General features: G+C 36.2%; 1 protein-coding gene and 1 long non-coding RNA gene across 2 annotated transcripts; both read left to right on the plus strand.

Annotated features, from left to right (window-relative positions):
- Positions 1-26,103, plus strand: LOC100890608 (agrin). Its single transcript, XM_030987221.1, has 3 exons — positions 1-798; positions 24,803-24,857; positions 25,855-26,103. The coding sequence occupies exons 1-2, from the start codon at positions 336-338 to the stop codon at positions 24,829-24,831; spliced, it is 492 nt and encodes a 163-aa protein (XP_030843081.1). The 5' UTR covers positions 1-335; the 3' UTR covers positions 24,832-24,857; positions 25,855-26,103.
- On the plus strand, positions 16,031-24,272 carry LOC115924620. Its single transcript, XR_004064390.1, has 3 exons — positions 16,031-17,250; positions 19,628-19,629; positions 24,260-24,272. It is a non-coding gene; the product is annotated as an uncharacterized LOC115924620 (long non-coding RNA).

Consider the following 26,103-nt stretch of genomic DNA (forward strand, 5'->3'; position numbering starts at 1 on the left):
CTTCGGGGCCCGAACGAACGTACGCACGCATACTGTACTGGTACCTGCGGATGTATATATCGGAAGTTTTGTATTGTTCGATGCGGATAGATTAGACTTTGTGTACATTGAGAGGGCGCAGAATTGGCGTAGAGTTGGTTGCCGGTGAACACCGCTGGAAGTTTCGCTTTCCAGTTTGGAGAATAAAGCTTGGTATTTTTCGTCTTTTGCTCGCCGACTCACTTAGGAATTGAGAATCGTGTGGAATATACATACCCAGGATAAAATCATCTCACTTCTGAGATAGTTTCATCCCTCTTTTCCAATTTGAAAGTGATTAAAACTCGATTGCTACCATGCAGCTTTTGGCGTTTTTCACCTCTGTGCTGGTGGCGGTCGCCTGTCTCCTAGCGATGGAGCAGCTCCCGGGCGTCACCGGAGTGCAAATCCGGCGAAACGGTAAAACCTGTCAGGAATATCCCGTGGAAAAACGCGAAGAAATCGCTAATGTGGTCATCTCGGGTTACATTCACCGTATCATGAGGAAGCCTAGGACTATCATGTACGATTGCGACATCGAAGTCGTTCGCGTGTTCAAAGGGTCCGAAGCTTTGTACTCTAATGTTGTTCCGCCTATGGACGGCAATACGATTCAGATCGGCGGCTTTGGCGACCCGGCGATCTGTGACAATGCCGTTACCCCAGGCGAAACCAGAATCTTCATGATGAATAAAAATGGAAATGGACACCTGATGCTGAACTCTAGCGTCATCAGAATCACCCTCAATAACTTGGTCCAGGCTGAGGCTGCAGTATTTGGTACGTATCAAAGCTGCAAAATTATAATTGTGATCATTGTGGTACTGATTGTTTTGAAGCATGGAGGTGATAGTGGTGATGGAAGTAAGTAATGGTATTTATGATTGGTGGCCGTGCATGATGATGATTGATAAGGAGTAGAAATTTATTAATTATAGATTATTCAACTTGTGGTGAATGTTTAATTGGTCTGCTCTATTCTATAAACTATTATTAGCTACTGTATTCTTAACAATTTCTGTAGCTCGTTATTTTGTATCACTTGTTTTGGAACATACATAAGTATCAAGAAACTTTAATATGGCTTTTCACATACAGTGTATTTTGTACTCTTATTGACTGTGCACATGATTTAATGTAACACATGAATAATGCTGGCCTTGTAATTAAACTTGTGAACTCCATACATAAGGAAGTACTTGCAAATATAACTCTCAAAACATGAAAAGTGCAGTGATGCATGGAGAAAATTAGGCCTATTAATGATAGTTCACAATTCTTACACAGCACTCCAATTTTGTAAAGCACTTGTAACGATATGTTTGACCTAAATTAGCTTTATAATTACCTGTCCAATATTGAAAGGTTAACTGAGCTAGATGGCCACTAAAGTTTCATTTCAAAATCATCCACTAAATAACATCTACATGTATATGTGCATGATTGATAGATCAACAAATAAGACCCATACACATTTCTCCATACAAAGCAGTGACAACAATTTGAAATGCACCCCTACAGTTTGTAAAAGCAGACTTCTTTTTCTCAAACCTGCACCAAATAGCCTACATACTACATGTAGCTCACAGTTGAAGAATAAAGGAATCTCAATGTCATTTGCTGTCCCTACTTTGACCCTGTTCAATAGAACTCTGTTGATCACAACTCTGTACGATACCATCGCATTGTCAAATATCTGACTGAGGAGATCATACAAAAATGGTTCTATTTTTACACCCTTTGAAATTATATTGAGATCAGGCAGTGCATTCATTCTAAAAAATTCTCAAAATTAGGGTGCACAGTGTGATAAAAAGTTGTAAAGATTGTTTGATACTTTGCTGGTATGTTTATACCAAGGCCCCTACTCTTCCACTTGCCCCTCTTCTCCTTCCCAATCCACACCCTACCCCCTCACCCGTACATGTTAGTACATGTAGGTCATGTATCATGAACATGATCCCAGTTTGTAGACTTGTGAGATTTATTTCTGCCCAACTGTGGCATTCCAGAGCTCAAAATTTCTTCATCGCACCTCTTCTTTTTCCTCAAATCCACCCACTCATATGCCCTGCATGAACTCGGTAAATGTTACAGGAATAATTTATCTCAACTGATTTTGGCTCTGTGCACCCTCTCTGTCTCTCTGTCTCTCTCTCTCTCTCTCTCTCTCTCTCTCTCTGTATGGAAACCTAGACCAAACAACAGGCTAGAAGTGAGAAAACCCTTTTTTTGCTCGCACAAAGAGTACTTTGTAAATAGTTTTAAGCCCTGCATCCTGTTGCACATGGAACATGCATTGAATAACCTGCTACTCCTGCTAGATTCTTCAGGATTTCGGGAGGTGAACAAAAAGTAGAAGACAGTCTCAAGAAACATTGTATTGAAAGTGTTTGCAGTGAATACAGTCCAATGGTTCTTTGGGGCCACCACCCTATAAAGGGCAACTGTTGAAAGTGGTCACTGCAGGTCACCTTTATTGTCTGTTTGGAGCCAGAATGGCATTAACACAAATACTTTGACACAAAGTTAATACCCTTCTGGCTCTGAACCGACAATGGTATCTCCCTCTAGAAAGAACTGTTGTAGAACCTGTCTAGAAACACCACCTCCATGTACATGTACTTTTAAGTTCTACTCTATTCTATAGCCTATACATATATGTTTATAGACAAGTTTGACATACATGTACTTCTCTGGATTGTAGAAAGCTCATTGATCTGCCACTACCTCACCTTATCCTTTTCATTGATGCCTGTCTGGAGAGTTGGTCCTAAAGAGAATTAAACTGAGTTCCCTTGTCTGGGGCAGACATTACTATTTGCGCTCTTTCTACTATTTTCCTATTGTCAGTACACTGTAAAATTCCTCATGATGGGGGCTTTCATAGCCCGGCTTTGAAAGAGGTTGCGACTGGTTGTACATTATGTCAGGAATTAGGCTTATTATCACTCATTTAACATCCCTTTTCCCTTTGTTCTCTCTCTCTCTCTCTCTCTCTCTCTCTCTCTCTCTCTCTCTCCCTCCCTCCCTCCCTCCTTCCTTCTTCCTCTTCCCTCCATCACTCTCTCTCTCTCTCCCTCCTTCTTCCTCTTCCCTCCATCTCTCTCTCTCTCTCTCTCTCTCTCTCTCTCTCTCTCTCTCTCTCTCCATTCTTTCTCCCTCCTGCTCTCTCCCTCCTTTTACTTTCATAGTCTGGCTTTGAAATGGGTTGCAGACTGGTTGTACATTATGTCAGGAATTAGGCTTATTATCACCCTCTTCATCAATCTCTCTCTCTCTTATCTTTCCTTCTGAATCCCTCTTTCTTTCCAACTCTTCTCTTTCTCTCTGTATCTATTTTTTTTTATTACGCATTGTATTGAAATAGAAAGTGTGTGTGAAGAGATGGGGAATTGAGATCTAAAGTGGGTTCGCAATTTTGCATCTGAAAGTTTGTTTAGGTTGCTAAAAATAAATATGATTAAAAAGCTGACCAGTTATATACCGGTATATAAAGGACATGATGGGCTGCTCAACCTGCATTTGAGATTTCCCATGAGAAGTTGTGATAGATAAGATAAAAATATTGGTGCATCTTATTTATTCAGCTGTTACATAATATCCTCTTCCCTCGATACATAGAATAGGATGGTCATACACTTTCTTTTGTTTTAGCTACATGTACACGTATGTACAGTATGACAGTACCGATGAGCATGTTTGTTATCTTTTTTAAAAAACCATTCCACCATTATCTAGCCAGTGCAGTTTCCTGTCTGTATTTTACATTTCAGCCAGTGAATGAACTTTGTTTTCAAAGTTTAAAATAAGTGGTTGTATAATCAATTGAATGTGGCAAGTTAAAACCTAATAGATAGAAAAAATATCATCGGCTGAGAGCCAGATGGACATTAATATTTGGGCCCTGTATTAACACCATTGTGACTCTCAACATACAACAATTTGTTTAATGAGCTTACTAGAATGGGAAGTGTAGCGCCCAAACTGGTTTATTTTGAAGATGAACAATTGATGAAATACACTTTATTTTAATACTTGAAAAATATGTTAACTAAATTAAGTTAAAAAATATTAGGGGTTTGTTTCTTTTTATCCCATATATTTGTCCTACATGTACATGATGGTGCACAATAATTTCAGTCATTTAGGGCATATGAGATTTTGTTTTTGAAGAATCTGAAGCATCGTTTTAAAACTAACCTTTAAACGCTCATCTGTACCTGTCTACATTTGATGCTACCTGTGGGAAAATAAGTAAATCTCTGAGGGATGAAAGAGGTGGATTTTGGTGAACATGTGTGCACCATAAGGTGGGAGGAGGATGCCGGAAGTCATCACAACCATTAATGTTTGGTAGATTTATGTCATCTTATACCAGACACAGACTATGAAGGTTATTGAGGTATTGTCATGTTTTCACATTCTCTCTCTCTCTCTCTCCCTCTCTTTTCCTCCCTCTCTCTCTCCCTCTCTTTTCCTCCCTCTCTCTCTTTCTCTCTCTTTCTCTCTGTCCAATCTCTCTCTCTCTATCTTTATCCCTCCATCTTTCTCTCTCTATCTTTCTCTCTCTCTCTATCTCTCCATTTTGTCCCTTTTTTCCTCTCTTGCCCGCTCTCTCCCTTCTCTTTCTTGCTGTGCCATGTTGTAGGTCCAATTCTAATGAAAGTTTCCCATTGTTTACAATAGGTTATGCATGAAAGTATGTCTTGTTTATTCTATGGAAGAAAATAGGCAAGTGCCAAAACATGAGTACATTAAGAAATGATAAACTTCCTATTTTATTATTGCAAGCTGTAACTCATGAAAGGAAATGGCAATGAGAACTTTGTCCCCCCCCCCCCACAAGGTTTTGAACAACATTTTAGATATCGGTAGATACCTCTTTCTGTTGCGAATGTGGTTTCACTGTACATGATAGTACATCTACAATGTACATGTTACAGTTACAGAATCTAATATTCAAGGGATTGATCACTTCTATTTTAGAGATTCTGTTGATACCGGTAAGTTTAAAGTTTTAAACCATCAGCCTATCTTTAATGGGGAATATGAATTTCCTTCCAACCCACAGTTGTTTCATCCACAGTAGTCTGTCAACTTTAAGAATAGTTTATGGTTTTAAACTTCGAAGTTATCTTGTAGTTACATGTAAGGACCTTGCAGATGCCTTTGTGGTTACAAAACTTTCCTTGGTTTGTTGTTAAATCTGAATACTCAATGTTTAAAGTCGTGTGTGAACCCTTGTCAATGAATCATAACTTCCAGGTTTCACAGGTTTAAAACGATGATGGATCTGTGTGAACATAGCTATTACAAGTTTTCAATTCTATAATTAGGGTACATGTGTGCCCTCATTCCCTCTGAATGAAAGACAAGCACAAAGGCTGTATGTTCTTCTCTGTCAAGTGTTGGTACGCATCACTATAAACTATCAAAGAAGGATTACAGTTAAATGAATCACCAAATCTCTCATGTCAAAGTTAATTGCTGTTTGTAATCCGAGTTCCTCTCTTTAACACCTAATCTCTGTGTCATTCAGGCAATTATATATTAATGAGCGAATATGAAGCACAGTACCTCTACATGACTATCACTATGCTGATGTATGTTTGCTCTAAAGTAAACCCCAGCTCTTCTATATATACATGTATATTTGTTTCTTTGCATCTGTATCTTGCAGTGCCCTTTCAAAGAAATTACACATAGACACATTTGTAATTTGTTGAACCCCACTTCTATTTAATATCAATTTTTAACTTTTTTTTTCTCAGCTGTTTGGTTGCTATAAATCAGTAAACTTTAAAGATGCACTTTTATTTCGACCTCAGAAACAGCTGCAAAACTGCCAGCAAACAATTTTTTCTTCAGGAGCAGGAAAAATGTTAGAAATGATAGAGTATTGCTCTTGTCTGTCCTTTATCTGTCAACTCTCAAGTATATCATCTACTACTTGTGAACTGGAACAATTTCATGATCAATAAATCTTTTACTATGTTGGTCAGAACACAGTTTACAAGGAAATCAAGAGAAAAAAGGGTCACATCATTAATTGACAACTGGGCGTAAGGGGCATTGGGGCTACGATATACTTTTGCAAACCTGTTTGATGTTGAAAACCAAGGCTAACACCCACCCCCCCACCCCCAAACACACATTCACACGCACCATTATGGCAGGGACAGAAGAATATTGCAACGTACCTCTGTAACCAAGCAGCAAGCTTGTCCTAAAATAGAATCACTGTTCATTTTTTGTTCTCCTGTGAAATGTCATTATCTGCCATTCTATTTGTGTCCTTATAATATATAGTTCAAGTTCAAGTTCAAGTTTATTTGTCTTTCTTCCAACATAAATGTAGTACAATTTAACAAATGTATAACATGCAAAGTATATAAGAGGAAACACTTATAAGAATAAAGTTCACACAATGCATTTACATGAGAAAACAAAAGAAGAAAAGACGAGGAGACCTAATTAAAGCTTAGCTTGTAGAGGTCAGGTCCCTCAAAAACAATAACATAAACAACAAGAACAGCCTGGTTATATAATAGATTAATAAAAGAAATGTTCGTCAAAGGCGCTAAAGTACTAAAACAAATAACTATAAACAATAACCATATGATTATACACATGGTTTAACTGAGTAATAAAAAAGGGTGGGGAGAAGAGACTATGTACAAAAGGGGGAGATAAGAGTGATAATGATGTGGGATATAGAAATGAAGAGAGGGGCGGGAGTGGGAAAGAGAGGGAGAGCTCGAGTGGGGGGGAGAAAGAAAAAAAAAATACTTTCACTGTAAACTGAAAGCTAGCTACAGGCGAGAAAGGAAAGAAAAAGGAAAAGGTAAGTCGGCAGTTGCTATACAGTAGTAAATTGGGGAATGGATTAAGTTCAAATATAAATCACGACACTACAGATTAAGAAACAACTAAGTAATTATTCAATAAGTACAATTTCAGTTTACGTTTGAAGACAGATATACTGACAGAATGGCTAATGCTTGAGTCAAGAGCGTTCCAAAACCTTGGTCCAGTGCAAACTAAAGTGTTGAGAGTAAACTTTGTCCTTGCATGGGGTAAGTGGAATGCAGAAGCACCTCTTGTGGCATAATTGTGAATTTGATTGTTTCTCTTGAAAATCTTGGCTAATGCCAGTGGCAGTACACCTGAGTTGAGATCATACATTAAGGAACCCAATTGCATATAATAAATATCTTCTACCTTTAAAATCCTATGATGATAAAAAAGAGGATTTGTATGAGCACGAAAGTCAGCATTACAGATTGTTCTTATTACCCTCTTTTGAGCCAAGAATATTTTATCTAATTGTGTTATTAGAGATTTGCCCCAAGCAAGCACACCATAATTAATATAAGGTAGAATTAAAGTTGAATACAAGATAAGTAATATGCTTTTAGGAAGAGTAGACTTCAACCTACGAATTACACCAGTATTCCTTGATAATATTTTGCATAGATTATTTACATGAGTTTTCCACTTCAATTGTTCGTCGATATAAAGACCTAAAAATTTAGTTGATGTTACCCTGTCTATCAGAACACCGTTGAACATAATGTCGCCGGGCAACATCTTGAGCGAATTGCTATATATCATATAATTGGTTTTTGTAAGATTAAGAGACAGTTTATTAGCATGAATCCATGAGGTAATATTGCGCAACTCTGAGTTAACTGTTTGCACAAGAACTTGTGCATCTTTGTGTGAAAAAAATATGCTTGAATCATCTGCAAACAAAATAAAGGATAATACATCAGAAGAATATTGAAAATCATTTATATAAAGAATAAATAAAAGAGGACCAAGAAGTGATCCCTGTGGGACTCCACAGCTGACATTTTGTAACTCTGAATCAAAACCATTTATGGATACGAATTGCTGTCTGTCAGCTAAATAGCTCCTGAACCAATCCAGGGCAGCACCCCTGACCCCGTAATGGGATAATTTACATAACAATATTTTGTGATCTACTGTATCAAATGCCTTAGAGTAATCCAAGAATATTCCAAGTGTGTGCATGTGGTTGTCCATAGCATAAGAAACTTTATTGATAAAGTGCAGTATAGCATGGGTGGTAGTATGTTTCTCACGGAAGCCAAATTGAAAGTTGGAAAACATTTTACTTGAATTGAGAAACTTTACAGTTCTCACATAGATAAGTTTTTCAAGAATTTTAGAGAAAGATGTTAATAGGGAAATGGGTCGGTAGTTCGTCAATAGTTTTGGGTCACCCTTCTTAAAAATTGGGACAACCTTTGCCACTTTCATCTCCCTGGGTACAATGCCATTTGTCAGTGACAAATTAAATATATGCACTAATGGCTGTACGATTTCTACTGCTAAGTTTTTAACTAGACTGTTGGAGATAGTATCACAGCCTGGGCTTTTTCCAATCTTCAAAAAATGTATTATACTGAGTACTTCTACTTCATTTGTTGGCATTAAAAACAAACTTTGCTGGTTAGGTTCTTTTAAGAAGTCATGGAATGATTTATCACAATTTGGAATACCCTCCGACAAATTCGGACCGATACTACAAAAATAATTATTGAACTTTTCAACAATAGATTTTGTATCATCTACTAATTCTCCATCAATTTGCAGAGATCTTATGCTGGATGTTTTACTGTTGCTTTTAAAAATATTTTTGATTACCTTCCATGTTCCTTTTATATCATTCAAGGTTGCCTGAAACTGAGTGGAATAGTAATTTTTCTTTGAAACACGTAATGTTGTAGTTAAGGTGTTCCGATATCTGGTGTAATTCAAGCGTGACTGTTCTGATTTAGTTGTCTTGTATTTATAATATAGCTTATTTTTCTTATTGATCGATTTCAATAGCGATCTTGTAATCCATGGCATTCGGGGGATCTTCCTGTGATTTCCACTATCTCTTTTACATATAGGTATATTCTCATCATACAGCAATATAAATTTTCGAAAGAAGTTTTCAAAAGAGCTATCAACATTTTGATCAAGTAAAACATCACTCCAGTCAGTTGCAATTAGGGCTTCCTTAAGCTTTGCAATATTTTCGGGATTGCAAAGAAGGGGATCTCTACAATCAATAGACAGATTACCTTTTCAAAAAAGGCATGATAAAAAGAGTCATTTTTAGTGAAGCAGAAGAACTCTATGGCTTTGAATACCTTGAAATGATTGTTCAATAATTTTCCCCCAAGTACGGCACTTGCAGAGAGCCTAACAACCTATCCAACCTGCATGTAGAAACTCATTTTCAGCCTCTATACTTCAGGTACAAAGAGGGGCATTCTTGTGCCCCTTTTGGCGGCCATCCTAGAGTAATTACCTCTAACCCTCCATCGTCAATGATTTCTTGTTATTAATGACAAATCTGATAGGTAGCTCAGGGTTTATTATGCCAATAAGAAGTTTTTTTTTAATTTAAAGACCAAAGTTGTTTATTTTGTATAGATCAGTTGAATGTCACATAGTTTGCATACTTTGAAAGAGGTTATGTTCTTCCTGGAGCAGATATTGCATGCTTTGTGTGACATGATTTTGATAGATTGATCCATCTTTTGCAAAGTGTCTCTGGGGAGCCCAAATCACTTTGAAATATCCAACATACAGTACTTCAGGTAGTATTTCTAACAGGTAAAGTTTGGAAGAGCAAGAAGCTATCATTTTCTCTTTTCACTTTGTAATTTGTTGACCAAGAAGGAAAGGTTACCTTCCTTGTTTGTTTGTTTGGTGTTTTTTTTAATAGTATATCTCAGTGAGTACTTAATAAAATATGTACCCTCACTCAATCTGAGATCAGCTTAGAAAAAAACCCTCAGATTCGGATAAGGTAATTAGGAACTGTTCTTCCTTAAAATATTAAGCAGAAAGCTTTTAAACAATGGTGTCATGACTATAATAATAATAAGAAGAACGTTACTTATAAAGCGCTTACCACCTAAGTCTCTAAGCGCTATAATGATAAGGCATGTACCCTATTAATATCTACTTTCAATCCCTTTAAAGCCTAAAAGCTGGAGGATAGGTAATCAAATGACCATTTTAGAGGATTGCAGGTAATTGAGCTAATCTTAATTCATTTACAATCCTCAAATAAAACACTTACATGTACCTTATTTGTTTGTCTATTTATCATTGATTACATAATGCAACAATGTACTGTAAGTAAATGAGTCATATGCCAAGTGTGTTGTACTTGTAATTACTCCTTAATTTTGCTGGGAGAGCAATTTGGGCTCAATGAGGAAATTGTTTTAGTTGCTGACACCTCTTATCTTTGGTTCATTGCACAGTTGTTTTATCTTCAGATAACTAAGTATTGGTGTGACATGGTGACCTTTTCAGATGTATGATTTTAACGCATTGGATATAAACTAACCTTGCTACAATACACATTTTCAATATACCTTTTTTGTTGGGGTGGGGCCTGTGGGGGCAGCTTACATGTACAAGTAAGTATTCATTATGTTTATTTATGCAATATGCAAAATAAATATAAACATGATGTACATGTACAATTTGGTTATTTTTAAAGACAGAGGTGGAGGAGAATTATGCAGAGCTACACCTTGGGAGGGGATCCAGACTGAACTGTTCATAAATATGAGATTTTGAGGGTCATGCAGGATTAACATGTAGGCTACATTTAAATTGAATAGATTGTAGGTGCTCAAGTGTCATGGGTACATGTACCTGTTTGTGTAAAGCTCTGGAATATGGCAGTACTGTTATCAGGGATGATTAGTGTAGCTTCCTTACAATTCAATTATACAGTCAGCAGGGTGTTAGCTCATTTATACTTTCACAAAGAATTCATGCTGTTGTAACTCTAAACATACAATGTATGATATGATAAATTACAAAATAAAAAATAACTAGTGGGAATTACCTTGATAATATGACTGATACACTAACTAACAGAAAAACAGATGAAAGTTTCTATTCAATGCAATCTCTGCTTAAACCAAATTACCCCGTTTGTTAATGTAATACCATTCCTGCTAGGAGAACATGTGGTGTACACCAACACATGTCGCTCTCCGAGAGGTGAACTTTTTGGAGATGGAACAGGGTTCATGTGTTACCCCTGACTTGAACTCAGGTCGTATTTTAATCAGTCCAACAATCACCTGGTTTTTATAAGATCTAATAACAATCAAAACTTCCTATGCCCACAGGGGGCCACATATTCTGCAATGCATACATTGTGTGCGCCTTCAAAGTCCTCTTGTGTGCGCTGTTTCCGTTTTTTTTTTCTTCTCTTTTTCAATCATTGGAATAGAACTGATAAGCAATGTGTTGCAAACAAATTGAGCTTACTGAATTATAATAATTGGCACATACTGAATTTATTTATATTGACTAGATTAAGATTTAGAAAAGAGTGAATACACAAGAATACTATGAAAGAAAAGGAAGTTAGAAAGAAATGTGAGAGGAAAAAGGAAATGTTGCATGGCTAAGAACATGGAGGGCCCTTTGAGAACAAGTAATTCATTTAGTCTATTACTTAGTATTAATACAAGAAGAGGAAGAAGAAGAAGAAGAATGCATGAGATGGAGAAAAAAAACTGAGGTTGTGGAGACAGGGTTGGCATATTTCCCACTTCGGAGGCTTATTTCCCGGACGCCAGGAAATAAGCGGTATTTACTGGTATTTACCGCTTTTTACCGGTATTTACCACTTTTTACCGGGAAATACCGGTAAAAATATTTTTCCACTCACTTGTTCATAGGGATTGTCCAATTTTTAACATAATAACAACGGTGGTGAGTATGGTTGCTCTTGTGTGTACTATTTGTGTGTGTGTGTTTGTTCGTGTGTTTGTCTTTGTCTGTAATTATGTAATGCTGGAAAAAAATACAGGAAAAAGATAACAAATATACACCTAATCTAGATATGGTGTTCTTTTTTTTTTAATCTTTTAAAATATATGGTGTTCTTCATTAAAGGGAACCAAACCCTTCGTACTAAGTTACCTTTATTGTAAAGTTTAAGATATTTGAATAAAATCAGTGAAAAATTGAACAAAATCAGGCAAGGAATAAGGAAGTTAAAGCTTTTTAAAATGACTAGTCACTAGAGGGTGTTATTCAATTTGATGACATCATTTGTGGACAACTCTCCATGCCTTTTGTACATCAAATTGCATAATTCTTTCGTTTTTTTCCTATTTATTTGTGTTCTTGATTGGATTTTATAACATGTGAAGTAGAATATCATTTTGCATTCTATTATCTCAATCACAAGAAAGAAGGAAAAACATGAAATTTACAAAAGGCATGGAGAGTTGTCCACAAATGATGTCATCAAATTGAATATCGCCCTCTAGTGACTAGTCATTTTAAAAAGCTTTAACTTCCTTATTCCTTGCCTGATTTTGTTCAAATTTTCACTGATTTTATTCAAATATCTTAAACTTTACAATAAAAGTAACTTGTATGAAGGTTTTGGTTCCCAGTTGCTAATTACCATATTCATGAATACCTATTAATTAGCATATGCACAAAATGCCATTTGTTTGGGTGTGTACAATTTTGTATGCAGTGAGGATTTTATAAATCTGTTTGTGTTTGTGTTTCCTACTATGAGTATTGTGCTGCTAATTATTTCAGAACAATATTTTCAGTTATGAGGCTAAAAACAAGTAAAATTATTAATAAATAGAGAATTAAAATCATATTTCCCGTTTTTTACATATTTACCGGACGGTATTTACCGGAATTTACCGCCGGTATTTACCGCCCAACCCTGTGTGGAGAACACTTACACCTTAGACTACAGTGTTTCTTGAATACATTTAGTTGTAGACATTTAGTTGTAAACAACAAATAAGGCCTGTGTATGCTTATAAAACTATATTGGACTGTATGTAGAGTACAATCTTATATGCATGCTATTAACAACATGATTATAAATTAGGCCCACTATACCCCCTGATTATGGAGCTAATTATTTAGCCCACATATTGTCCACACATGTATTGTGTGTTTCTCTGTTTGACTAGCACCATTGACCAACATTCATTTGTATGCCCTCTTGGGAACCTAGTTTATTATATTCAGCCCTTTATATTTTTTATTTTCTCAGTCTAAACATCTTGAAAAAATAGTGTTTTTAAATAGTTTTTATAGTTAGCTCAAAATATAAGTTTACATGTACATGTATAGCCAACATTTTAAAAATTTAACAACTGTTGTTATATTCAGGTCAAAGTTCAAATCAATCAGCCCTTTCTATTCATGTAACATAAATGGCAGATTTGTCTCAATTGAAATATGTACCATGGATATAGTACTGTACATACATGTGTATATTCATGAAAATACTTTGGCTGTTTTATTTCTTCATCAAACCAAGTTCTCCCACAATATTTTTGGGGCACTGTAACAATTTTTATCACTTTTTCTAACATTTATCACCAGGAATTGTTTTCAATAGTGAGCTCTTTTTCTTTTGCAGTGACTTTTTAATGAGTTTAGGGGCAAAGGGCACATTGCCCTGATGCCCTCCCCCATTCATTTTTTTTCTTCATAGTTATACTGCTGCCATTCAAGATTTTGTTAAAACCATTTCTGATACATGTTCCTGTTAACTAAATCCTGATCTTTGTTTAGTCTAGTCCAGCCTTGAGGCTAGACTGTATTGTTTCTTTATTAGGACTGACCACCTGACTCATACCTCATGAATGCAGAGCCCCCCCCCCATGACTCTATATCAAGATGCATAATCATTGACCATTGTAAGGGTCTTAGCATAGTCTTACAATTGTACAGTACATGTAGGCTCTTAGCATGATGTAAGTAAGATCAGCCCATTTACACAGAGGTTCAAACCTTACCCTTTTTGTTGCTGAATGGGTAAATCAAGGATTTTGAAAAATTAGTGGGGGGGGGGGGGTGCACAAAATGCCAAAATATTACACAGGATAGAGCAGAGGCAAATTTCCCTGTTATAACTTTAAAGGTAATACAAAGTTTTGGTATTGGGTAATGAATTTGGTTCAAATGAACATAATATAAGCATATGCAATCTTACAATATTCAGTGATCGTTGTCGCGGTTAAAATCGAGTCTAAAGTGATGAAATTGTAAATAATAAACTCTTTATGTTGTATAGCGCCCTCTCAAGGTCAAGATATTAATTTAGCTATAAAACAATGTTATTTGACTAAAATCGACCGATTTGCTATTACCGTTTGGAATATATATATCAGATGTGCATATTCTGAGATTGTCATGGTCGCAGCTACCATTGTACGGCCGAAGGCGCTATTTCAAATTTATCAAAATTTACCGGGAGCACCGGTAAATATTTATATTTAATTTTTCTCGAAAGCAGAAGAGTTTTAGGGGCTAAATTTTTTAGTGCTTATAATACATCCATAGGGGCATCGAAAAATATCAAAATTGTTAAGAATCACTATCCAGCCAAATTTCAAAATTTACCAAAACTTTGTAATACCTTTAAGGGGAAGTCCACCCGTATATGAAGTTAGTTTAAACATGAACATTTGTTTTTTATTGTAAATCTGCTACAGAACTACACACAATATATGTAGAAAATTCTTTTATTGTTAAGTTTGGACCTCAGTGTAAATGGACCTACAGTATATGTATAGAGGGAGATGGATAATGGCGATCAAGGAAACAAAGAGAGATGAACAAGTCCCAAGAGAAGGAAGATTTGTGGTCAATTGTGCATTTTGTCTTTGGTGAGAGTTTGAAAACTTAGAAAGCCGATATCCTCATGCAGAAGAGAAAGAAATAGATTGTAAGCTGATGAATAAAGATGTTGGCTTGACTTGTAGTAGGGATTATGGTTGTTCTCTAATACAAGTTATGAATGGATAGGACTGATAGCGCATAAAGAGGAAGGATTTTCAAAAGTGGAGAAGATTTGGATTTGTTCCCTCCAGCCAAGGAGATAACCAGGACTTTACATGTATGTTTTCGGAGCAAGCTACACATACGATAAAGCTGACATTTGAAAATTCTCTGTATAATTTATACTACAAGTATGTTAATGTACAGGTGTTTCCATCTTCCTCACATCCATTCATTCTCAAGTCCCTTCCTTCATATATCTCCCACCACCTCTTAATCCATCCTTCTGTCAATCAATCTTTCATTCCATCTGATTGTCTATCTTTGTATCATTCCTACTACCCACTCAATACTTGCCCATTCATTCATTCCTTTCAAGCATTATTCTTGTGCACCCTCTCCAGCCACTCCATCCATCTTTTCATTCCATTTTGTCTATTTAGTCTACCTCATTTATTCCTCTGTCACACCTTCACCCACACCGTCTTCATCTCAGACTGGTGACATTACACATCTTAGGAGGTAGTGGCAGGAAGGCTACAGTGTTGTTTCCAACAGGATGTGACAGAAAAGACTACACCATTCTGGAGAATGACAAGCAGAGCACAGTCCATACATCATATTCCCTTTTAACATAATTTCATGAAAACAATTCTCACAACAATCAGAACAATGTTACCGATTATCACACTGTTCACACATTCCTCCTTCTGATAAAAGTTCTCATTTTATTACCGAAATACTATGCATAAAAGAGCTTCATATGAACAAAATAACAACAGCACCATATTTTTGCTAGCTCATCCACATGTGAGGAACTGAAGACGAACTCTTGTTGAGGGAGAAGAGGTTTATATTGTGGTGTGAAAGGGTACATGTTTAGGTACCACAGCTGTAGCAGAGCTAGGACATGACATCATGGAAGAATTTATAGTCTCATGTGAATGGGAAATAGCTTGGACATTTTGCTGTACATGTAGTTAAGATTATGTGTAGATTGTGCAGGGGGAAAGAGTTTATATTCTTGTGTTAAGGAACATTTGTCTATGACATCATGTACATGTAGCCGATTGTTTAGATAACACATTACATAAGACTGTTGTTAGGAAACGAGTTTTACATTTCTGGTGTGAAGGGGGTATATGTCTGGGCTGGGCATCCCAGCAGTGGTAGCTGGTAGCTGATAGCAAGCTGTGAGAAGACCCCATTCTTCCCTCTCTGTCTGCCTGTCTGCTTTGCTTTCGTGTGAATGAAAGTCAGCCAAGAGCGTCAGATTCTCTCTGACAGTCGTGAAGCTGACACAGATATTAAAATCAATTTTCGCGGAACTTAGACTACAAGTAGGCCCTTGCATACATATAGATACATGTGGGCCCTTCTTTCTTATAACATCTTGATGCTACCATTCACTAAGAGCCAGAAGGGCATTAGCTCTAACACATATTAATACCCTCCTTGGCTCTCACCATATACAGATGAGTTAGAGTATCACAAACACAGATGATGTACCATGGGCAAACCATCAGTATGCAGACTTGGACTGACATACTATTATGATGGAAATTATGGAAATCAGCTACTCCATGAGAGGATGAAATAACATTGTAGTCATTTTGTGTATTGGAACAAATGGGAAAGTTGTCTGGCACTTCATCAAAGTGACACTACAGATATAGCAAATTTGAAGTGCCATACGTATAGTGATTACAACTTTTAAAAAAATCATAACTTTCATATTTGTTTGCCCAATTTCATTCAAACTTTCACCAGTCTGCTTTTCTGATTTGTCTGCTCTCTTTAAGAAAAGTTCACTATTAATTTTAGGTTGGATTTCCCTTTAACCTTCAATTATTTTTTCCATGTGCCCCATTAAGTATATTCATCAAAAATTAGTTTAAAGAGGGAAGGAGAATGAACTTAGGCCAACAAAAGAGAAATTAATATCCTCAACTCCTTGCCTCTAGGGACGTTTTCTGCGGCCTTTTCAGACCAATAGGAGCAGAAAAATTAGTTTGCCTTTTGTGGCTATGTTGGTCTGCTCGATACGTATTTGAGGTCTTACAATACCCAGCTAATTATCAAACTGGTCCCCTGTGTACTGTATGTTGTGTGTGTGTGTGTGTGTGTGTGTGTGCATAGCATGGAATCGTAACATACAGAAATTAACGGGTCATTTACGATGGTATTTTACTAATCAATATCATAGTGAACTGGACGAATGTGGACTGAAAAGATGACCATGGTCTGCTGAGTGCCAGAAGGGCATTAGCCCATATCATGTTACATAGAGGTACATTAGTGCCCTTCTGGCTTTTAATATATGGCAATGAATAAATACTAGAAGGAGCTTGCAAAGGAGAAAGCTTTGAAGAGGGTGGTAATTGGAAGGGAAACACAAAAGTATACATACCGATAGATGCATGGATGTATCAACACCTAACAAATCTTATTATGAATATGATTTATCTCAAAGATGATGGAGGGAGAGACTAGTGTAGAGAATGTTCAACTTCAAATAGATGATTGAGTATGTAATAATATAGAGAGGGGTGGAGAGAGATAGAGAGAGAAGGGGAGGAGAAAAGAAAAAGGATACTGACAGAATAAGAGAAAGAATGAGAGATTGAAGAAGAATGAAAGAATGATATCAATCATAATTTTTCATTTTGTGGTCTACTGCATTCACTCTGCAAACTAGGATAAAATGAATTTAAATGAAAATTGTTTCCCCCAACTTGTCATATTTGAATGCTTCCTATATCATCCATCAAACGAGATACCCAAACTCACTTACAAAAGAATGATTCAATTTGATTTGTTTGCTATGGATTTATCATTTAGGGGCTGAGCAGGTCCAAAATATTTTTGAGATACAATACATGTAGGCCTACTTTACAATGTACCCCAAAAAGTAATTGAAACATACATGTATCTTTGAGGCATGAAACAAATGACTTTTACACAGAATATCACCTTGAGATTGAGAGAGTTTATCTGTTTTATAATGTGTGAAAATGTAACTTTTATTTATTGAAACAAACATTGTCCAAATACAGTTAGCAATTTTGTAACCAATTTGTGCTGTCAAGAGTTGGTAAACCATTGGCATACTTGCACATTGTATGTTGATATTCTTCTGGGGATATGTTTGATATGCTTGACCTAGATTATGCAAATATTTATTTTTGTGCATTCCAAAATAGTTGACATTGTTGTAAATATCTTGGCTGCCTGTCTGACTGTCTGTATGATATGTTGTGTCTCTCTACATGTATGTATATATATATATATATATATATATATATATATATATATATATATATATATATATATATATATATATGAATATCTCTGTTTTTCTTCTTTCACCTCTAACAATTGTAATCTCTTTTAATAATTTCATGTCTCTTCTCCCCCACCCCACCTCATCTCCTTCTGCTCCTTCTCTTATAATCAATCTCTCTCTCTCCCTCCCTCTCCCTCTCTCTATCTCTCTCTCTCTCTCTCTCTCTCTCTCTCTCTCTCATATATTCTCACTTCTCTCATCCATTCTCACTTCTCTCATCCATTCTTTGAATTCTCTCTCTTTCATATCTATGATATACCCCTCTCTTTCCTCACCCTCCCAATCCCACTCTCTACCAACAAATGAGTAAAATTGCATATCTTTTACTTGGCTTCAGACTCGTAGGAAATCCCCAAAGGATCAGTACTAATTTTCAATTAGATTTTCTTATGTTCAGACCATCTTTGTAAACATGAAGTCCCAATAATATTACAACTTACCATTCATTTAGAAACTTAAAATCTTAATGTCAAAGTTGAAGCAGCAAACCTGGTGAAATAGCATATTCCATCAATCATACTTCAATTTCCTGAAAGCACATATTTGCATTTAAGCACAAAGTGCAGTCTGCCGATTGACAAGTTATTCGCCAAAGCTGTCCTACCCCAAATAGGTTTTAAAATACATTAAATGGTTTTGCCATCTTCTCCCTTTTGCACATTTCATATTCATTCTAGTCTTGTCAGTTGGATCAGTAAAACCTATTTCTTTTCTTCCTTCTGTATCTCCTGTCCCTTCTTTATAATTGCCTGTTTGACATTGAATTTTGATTCATTTCTAACCTCTTACTTCATATTCTTCATGTTTTATCAATCTTTACTGTAAAAAGCTATTTTGCTCTAGTGAAATGTTATTGCTCCTGGATATCAGTGAGGAAATGAAGTTGTTATGATGATAACATTTTCAGGAGTAACTTACTTGTTTGCCTACCGCCCTACCCATTTCACAAGTTTTCCAGTGACAAAAGAAAGTATTTCATAATTCAATATACCAGTACACTGCACTTGTATTTGTCTGTCTAAACACTTCTGTTAAAACAAAAAGAGTAAGAAAATTACACATGTTCAGTGTATGTCAGGGACATGGCTGAACTATTTAGAATGAAAATATTCTTTGTTGATTGTCAACAAAGAAAAAGTGGGTGTTTTCCCAGGGAACTATTTATGACAGTTGTAATAATAGTTCAGGCTAGGCACTCAACTGATATGATGGTGAAGAAAATATTTGCTTGTTACCATAGCAAGATATATATCTATACATATTTTTAAATGTGCTTAGATTTACTTGGTATTTACATCTTCAGTTTTGACAGTGAGTTTTGTTTGTATTTTCAATGACAACTCTTGTAACTCAATTGTGTGGTGAATATGGATAATCCTTCCATTGTTCAATCCTGGGCAAATTTAGAAGCTCATTCATTGTAGCTTTGAGAAGTCAGTGTTGATTTCTATTGGCAATACTAGTCTATTTTAACTGCTGTTTGGTGACCTTTTCAGGAATGTTATTTTTTCATGATTAAATTGTAATGTTCTTTCAGGACCTTGATAAAAACTTCTCAAATTTTATCAAGGGCTGCAAACTAGCAAACACCACCTTATTTATGGGGGATGGGTCCACATTGATATTTCTAGAGTCTCTGTTCACTGGGGCCCTGTGTTTCTTACTCCTTGTTTATCCATTTTTGTTTACGATGACTTGCCTCTATCGCAATCCAGGCTCAGAGACATGTGCTTTATTTCTCACCAATCAAGGACAGCATTGATATTTTCCCAAGCATCTTCCTCCAATTAATGAAGAAACATAATAAGCAAAGGCATAAGGTGATAAGACCCAAAAGAGGCCTCTGATCTTCTATGCAAGGTTGTTTCTCCTGCTTCTCACTCTGGTATTCAATAATTCATCTGCCTAGACCCATAAGGGCATTAAGTATATGTACATACATGTTAAGTATAGGAGCTAATGACCTTCTGGCTCTCAATAGACAAATTGATTAGTTTGTCATATTGATCTGAAATGGTACGGAGTTACCTTGTACAGGTTTGCAAGTTCACAAACAAGTTATCCATTCCTTAGTGTGGCCTGTCAACTCAAATTCCAGTCTCTCAATATCATTATTTTGTAATGAGATCTGAATAGAGATCTAGCCAACTTCAAGTATCTTTTTTGCTGCCATTGTTGCGATGTAAATTTGTCCCCTTTCGAAATACCTCCTTTACACCTCTGTCTGGAGGCTACATTGAGCTCCTTTGATGTTTTGTGTAATTGCAGAGGCGTGATTTATGACGACGCATGTTGATATGAAAGGCATGGTGGCGGCACAGAATTGGAAGTCTCAATTTGACAAATGGTGCTAAGCCCATCTCCGACAGACATGGGCTTACATAAAAAACACCTTCAAAAGAAACATCTCGTCTAACAATGGTCTCTGCTGAAAGAACCCTATTTAAAAAAAGAAAATCCTGTATTTCCCAATATTGACATTGAGATGAAAGGAGATTATGAAGAGAGGCTGGCGATCTTATTGTCATCATTTCTATAGGAAATATTTTGCCATATTTTGGTGGATGATTGGAAAGAAATGATGGTTTGCTGGTCCATTGACTCTGAAGGGTTTTTATAGATCAGGAATCGTTGAGGAGTCCAATTCACTAAGGTTCAATCAGTATGTCGTTTCTCTAATCAAAGCAGAGTTGTGAAAGAGGAATAAATAGTGGGGGGGGGGGGGGCAGGGGCGGGACTAAACTGCCTGAACTGTTATTCTGAGTAGAATAGACTTTGGTCTTTGGACGAGGAGAAAAGTTTGCTTGCAGGTTGGTACTCTGCTATAAGTGCAGAGAGAAGGTTATGGAAAGCAAATGGCCATATACCTACCATACATGTAGGTTCCATGTATATACTGTATAAAATTTGCACTACGGTATATGTATTGCTAATTTGTGGGGTATTTTCTCAATTACACCTGTACCTCCAAACTTCTTGTGAGTCTTTGTTAAGACCTTGTATGCACTGGGGTAAGAGTGTGTACATGTACATACATGTAATGGTGTACAAAATAAATAAAGTAAAATAATAGCTCCACGTTCAGCATCATTGATCATTGCATTCAAATTTGCATGTCGTAAAGGTATACATTTTTCTGCAGTATGTCATTTCATGCTCATGTACTGTGCAGTGCAGTCAATCAGACTTCACAATGGTAATGATCATATCTTATTTACTTTTGTTTGATGAGAAAGATTTATTGATACTTATTTTACAAGCTCATTCAGTATGCATCCATTTCAGTTGATGATGATTGAACAATTTTACTCAGAATACTGTAGTTTCAGTTTTCCTGTAAGTCCTTTGTCCATGTCAAAGGTTCATATTTAAAAAGGATCTAGCTGGAACCATCATCTGTACTCAATTGCTTGAAACACACCCCAGTTTATTACTTTTTTTGGTTAGATACTCTCAATTACTTTACTTAAGTTTTAAGCATTTTCTTCTCCAAACTACAACAATAATTGAATTAGATATGGGCAGGGCTTGATGCTAGTACAGGCACCCACGACCTAGGATTCATGAGCATACAATATCTGTTGTTAGGTAGAGCAAGCCATAATATTTGTCCAACCTAGCAACAACTATTTGCATTCTGACTATTTTGCTGTTTGCTACAGGAGGTAAACGTATGTAAATTTGAAAACATTTTCAAAATTGTGTATCGTTTGCAGTAGCTTCAAATTAAAAAAATTGAATTAATTAATTATTGAAATTATTGAAATTTGTATAAGTGATATGTCTTTTTATTAGGAGATGAACCTCAGACATGCATGATCTAATACGACTTGAGAGAATTGAAATCCTCTTCCCCCACCAGCTCAAAGCAAACACAGACGATCCATGCAGACTGACTCTCAACGTTATGCATACCAGAACAGGCGTGCACTAATGAGCACAGACCGGCTCTCTACTCCGCTCGCTCACTGGTTAACCCCCAAAAGAGATCAATAAATTCCGCCCGGCCGAAGGTGTAGCGAGACCCTGATGATTACCCAATATCGCAAGGCAAACAAGCGAGGGAGTATTGAGACAGCACGGCAGTCAATATAAATATGAGAGAATGTAATTTGCTAAAATGTTAACCCATGTTCTCTCTCTCTCTCTCTCTGTCTCTCTGTCTCTCTCTCTTTCTCTTCTCCCCCTCTTCTCCCCCTCTCTCTGAAAATGCTCTTGCAATCTAACTTTCTGTCTCTCTGTTTGAATTTACATAGACTTCATGCCTACTTTACCCTTGTATATATTGACTACCAACAGTGGTATATTTTCCTCTTGGAAATATGTTCAGACAGACTGCATCTTCTGGTCCTCTTGCATCATTGTGCATATACCTCTACATGTACGTTTAGTATTCTAATATAAAAGTACATTAAAAACTGACTATATTCACATTGTTAACGCTTGTTCAGTTGCATGATACAGAATGTCATTTGCATGAAATGTAAGTGTTTTCAGTTGCTGATGATTTTTTTAAAATATTGCTCATTGTTTATTGATGAAAGTTTACAATAAACCAAATTCTACCCCCCCCTCTCCCCCTCCCCCGAAAAAGGCATCCTCTTGTTTTCCTATCTTTGGATCCAAGTGTCTCTTTCAATTCTATTATTTTGATGTCCAAACTTAGCTGTCCATACCATTATCTACAATAGACACTTCAAATAAATCCACCCTCTCTAATTCTAGCAGGCATGTCTATACAAGTTGTAAGTACCCTTTCAGTATACCGGGTATTTAGAATTCATTTGAATAAAACAGAACAATAAATGGTGCAATGGAAACAAGTGGAAAATCCACATCCTTTGTGCAAATTCTCTGGAGAGAGAATAGATTTTGGAAGCTTTTTTTGACAATATTCTCTGGAGCAGAACTAGCTAGTTTTGACTGTGGAAATGGTGAAAGAATATACAGTAGTTACACTAGTACTCATAAATTATTCAAATCTAGTCCCACTCTATTATGAAGATGATAGTCTTTGTCTTCAGACCCTCTTGTAAATTTAAATGCTGTGATGAATGTATAATATTACACTGTAGTAATCTCACTTGTGTGCATGTTTTCTATTTGACACCAGTTCATAATGAATTCAGTTGAATATTTATATGTATGATGTCAAACAGTTACAGTATTGAGACTTTATGAGTTTAGTCTACAATGAAGATAGTTCAAACCTTACATTATTTTATGGATCATTTATGCATGCAAGCTCTAGCCTACAATGTATATATATACCATAACACCTTCACCATAACATCTGCTAAGAGTAAGAAGGATGCTAAGCCATTTCATATCCTTAGACCAATACTATGTGACACACTTTTGACTATAAACAGACATTATGTTGATTAGGCATGTCCTTTTCTATGCAAGAAGTTATGCAAAGTTAGATGAAATCATACCAAGGAGATGCATCACCTTGTAACTCCTTGATTATACTGAGTATTGCTTCACTGTTGTATACTGAAAGGTCATATGTCAATTCCGTATAATTTTCAAGAATATAGGCTAAATATTGGATTGAAGGAACATGAGAATGCTACTGAATCCATGCAGAGAACACTCAACTCAAAACAAGCTTTATACTTCTATTAACTCTTTCCATCCTTCTCCCCATACATCTTCCCATACATCTTGTATGCATAGTCCCCCTCTCTGGCAGTAGATGTGTTAAAAGACCAACAGGTAAAACCCAAGATGAAGGTTATCAGGATAAACAAGATATCAGTGTCAGCTGACTTTTGACCTTCTGATTTTGACAAAGGTGTTCTTCCTTTTCTTCTACCCCCAACCCTAGCTAAACTCTTGAGCAAATCCTCCACCTGATGTGGTTGATATGATCCCAGTGAGTAGATACATGTAGCTTGAGTTGATAGCCGTTATATTGTTTGTTTGTTTTGCCGGGCTTGTTGTGTCTTGTCTTGAAGCCCGTAGAACTTCACAATTGTAATTAAGGAAACAAGGAACCAAGGGTATGACTTGTTATGAAGTATATTGAAGGTGCAATTTTACCTAAGATGTCTACAGATATCAAACACAATTGATTTACAACCTATCACAATATCACATTTGGTATTGCCCTTTGGTTTTTTATTTTTATGAAATTTTCTGTGCAGTAGTTAAATGAATGGTTTTGATATGTAAAAATGCAATATAGATTTATAATATACAGTTCAAATACATATAATTCAAAGTGATTTTTTTAATGGAAAGTGAGTTTTAAATTGAAAAGTGAGCACATTCAAGATAAATCATGCACTAAATGGTAGAGCCCAAAGGGTACATATGTTTTTTTCAATATCAAATTAATACAGCCATCTTTTGTTGTGAAAATGATATTGATGTTGCTCAAAGGGAGTTAAAGAGGTTTTTGGTACACACAGAATATTCTTTAGAATATCAGAAAGAATATGATAGTAATTGTAAAGATTACAGAAACACAACATCATTACTTGTTCAATCTCTCAGGTCAAAAAACTAAGGGCTCCTATCATTCAGTACTTACACATTAGGATAAAGTTATGAACAACACTACTATCACTACAAACTCTCTTCCATTCAATGTCACAGTATGTGATGGAGTTGATCCCGCTGGGTAAGGGGTGTGGAGGAAATTATTTTCCTGGTAAGAAATGAGACATTCATCATTGGGGAGGTGGCTATTTTGGGAATCATCTTTTGAATGGCTTTTCGAAAGTGTTTTTATCCATTGATGTATTATTAGATGTTGAGGTAAATTTGTGGTATCATTCCTTGTCTGTCTCTTGTCTGTCTCATTTATTATTTAATTCATTCCATTCCCTTTTTAAACTCTTGTCTATTGTCTTCACTATCTTTTGGTTTCTCTTTCTTTGTTTATTTTCCCCTCTCTTTCTTCTCCCTTCCTATCCCTCTCTCTTCCCACTCTTTTTCTGTCTATTTTACTCTCTTTTTTAGCTCACCTGAGCCAAAGGTTCAAGTAAGCCATCGCGTTCGCATTTTGTCTGTCGTCCGTAAACTTTTTACATTTTCAACTTCTTCTCAAAAACGCATGGCCACATTAGTAGGAATCATCCTTAGACAAGGGAGTTGTTGAAAAGGGATATGTACCTCCAAGGGGGGCCTTGGAGCAGTGCCTCTAAAGTTCCTCAGTGGCAGTAATTTCTTCTTCTTGAAAACCCATGGCTGGATTCTAACCAAAATTAGTAAGAACCACCTTCAAAAGAGGGAAAAAGAGGGAAAAAATGGATAACTGAAATATATGCCTTACAAGGGGGCTTTGGGCAGCCTTTGGGCAGCCTTTAATATCCACCATCCAACCAGCAATGCCAGCATGGCAAACTTGAAAATGTGCGGAAGAGCTAATCTTGAAAACTGATGTTACAAAAGAGTCTAAAAAATTTTCCATTTGAATCAAGGATATCTCTACAAATTACCCCGTTACCATCATTCTTTATTTCATATTCTGATAGATCATGAAGTGTAGATATGAATTTATACCAAAATGTTTTCATGGATACTGGTTAAACATTGTAGGAATCATTTTTATGTAAAGAAGACATAAATTTGTTTGAATGGGATACCTGCCCCTACAGGCTTGGGATCAGCACCCCTAAATTACCCCACTGTTCCAATAAATCTAGGTTCCTTAGCGAGGCTCCTACTTTCATCAGTTCAGGTGAGCGTAAGGTCAGCAGACCTCTTCTTCTCATCTTCTTTCCACTTCTTGTATAGTGTCTTCTATGTACATGTACATGTAGGTATGAACTAGTACATTGTATATGATGACATCTTATGTACTACTTGCCTTTTAGGTCGAAGCTAGAGTTCCCTCTCTCAGCTAACGGTTTAAATGTAATGTGTATCTATTACTTGGTATGCATTTATATGCT

The sequence above is a fragment of the Strongylocentrotus purpuratus genome, unplaced genomic scaffold (assembly GCF_000002235.5).
Source record: "Strongylocentrotus purpuratus isolate Spur 01 unplaced genomic scaffold, Spur_5.0 spur5_scaffold_16, whole genome shotgun sequence".
In the NCBI taxonomy this organism is placed as follows: Eukaryota; Metazoa; Echinodermata; class Echinoidea; order Camarodonta; family Strongylocentrotidae; genus Strongylocentrotus; species Strongylocentrotus purpuratus.

Excerpts from the sequence above, each read along its gene's own strand:
- LOC100890608 (XM_030987221.1), top strand. The coding sequence starts at position 336 with ATGCAGCTTTTGGCGTTTTTCACCTCTGTGCTGGTGGCGGTCGCCTGT. Across the intron at positions 799-24,802 it reads GGCTGAGGCTGCAGTATTTG|TATGTGATGGAGTTGATCCC; the intron begins GTACGTATCAAA and ends TCAATGTCACAG.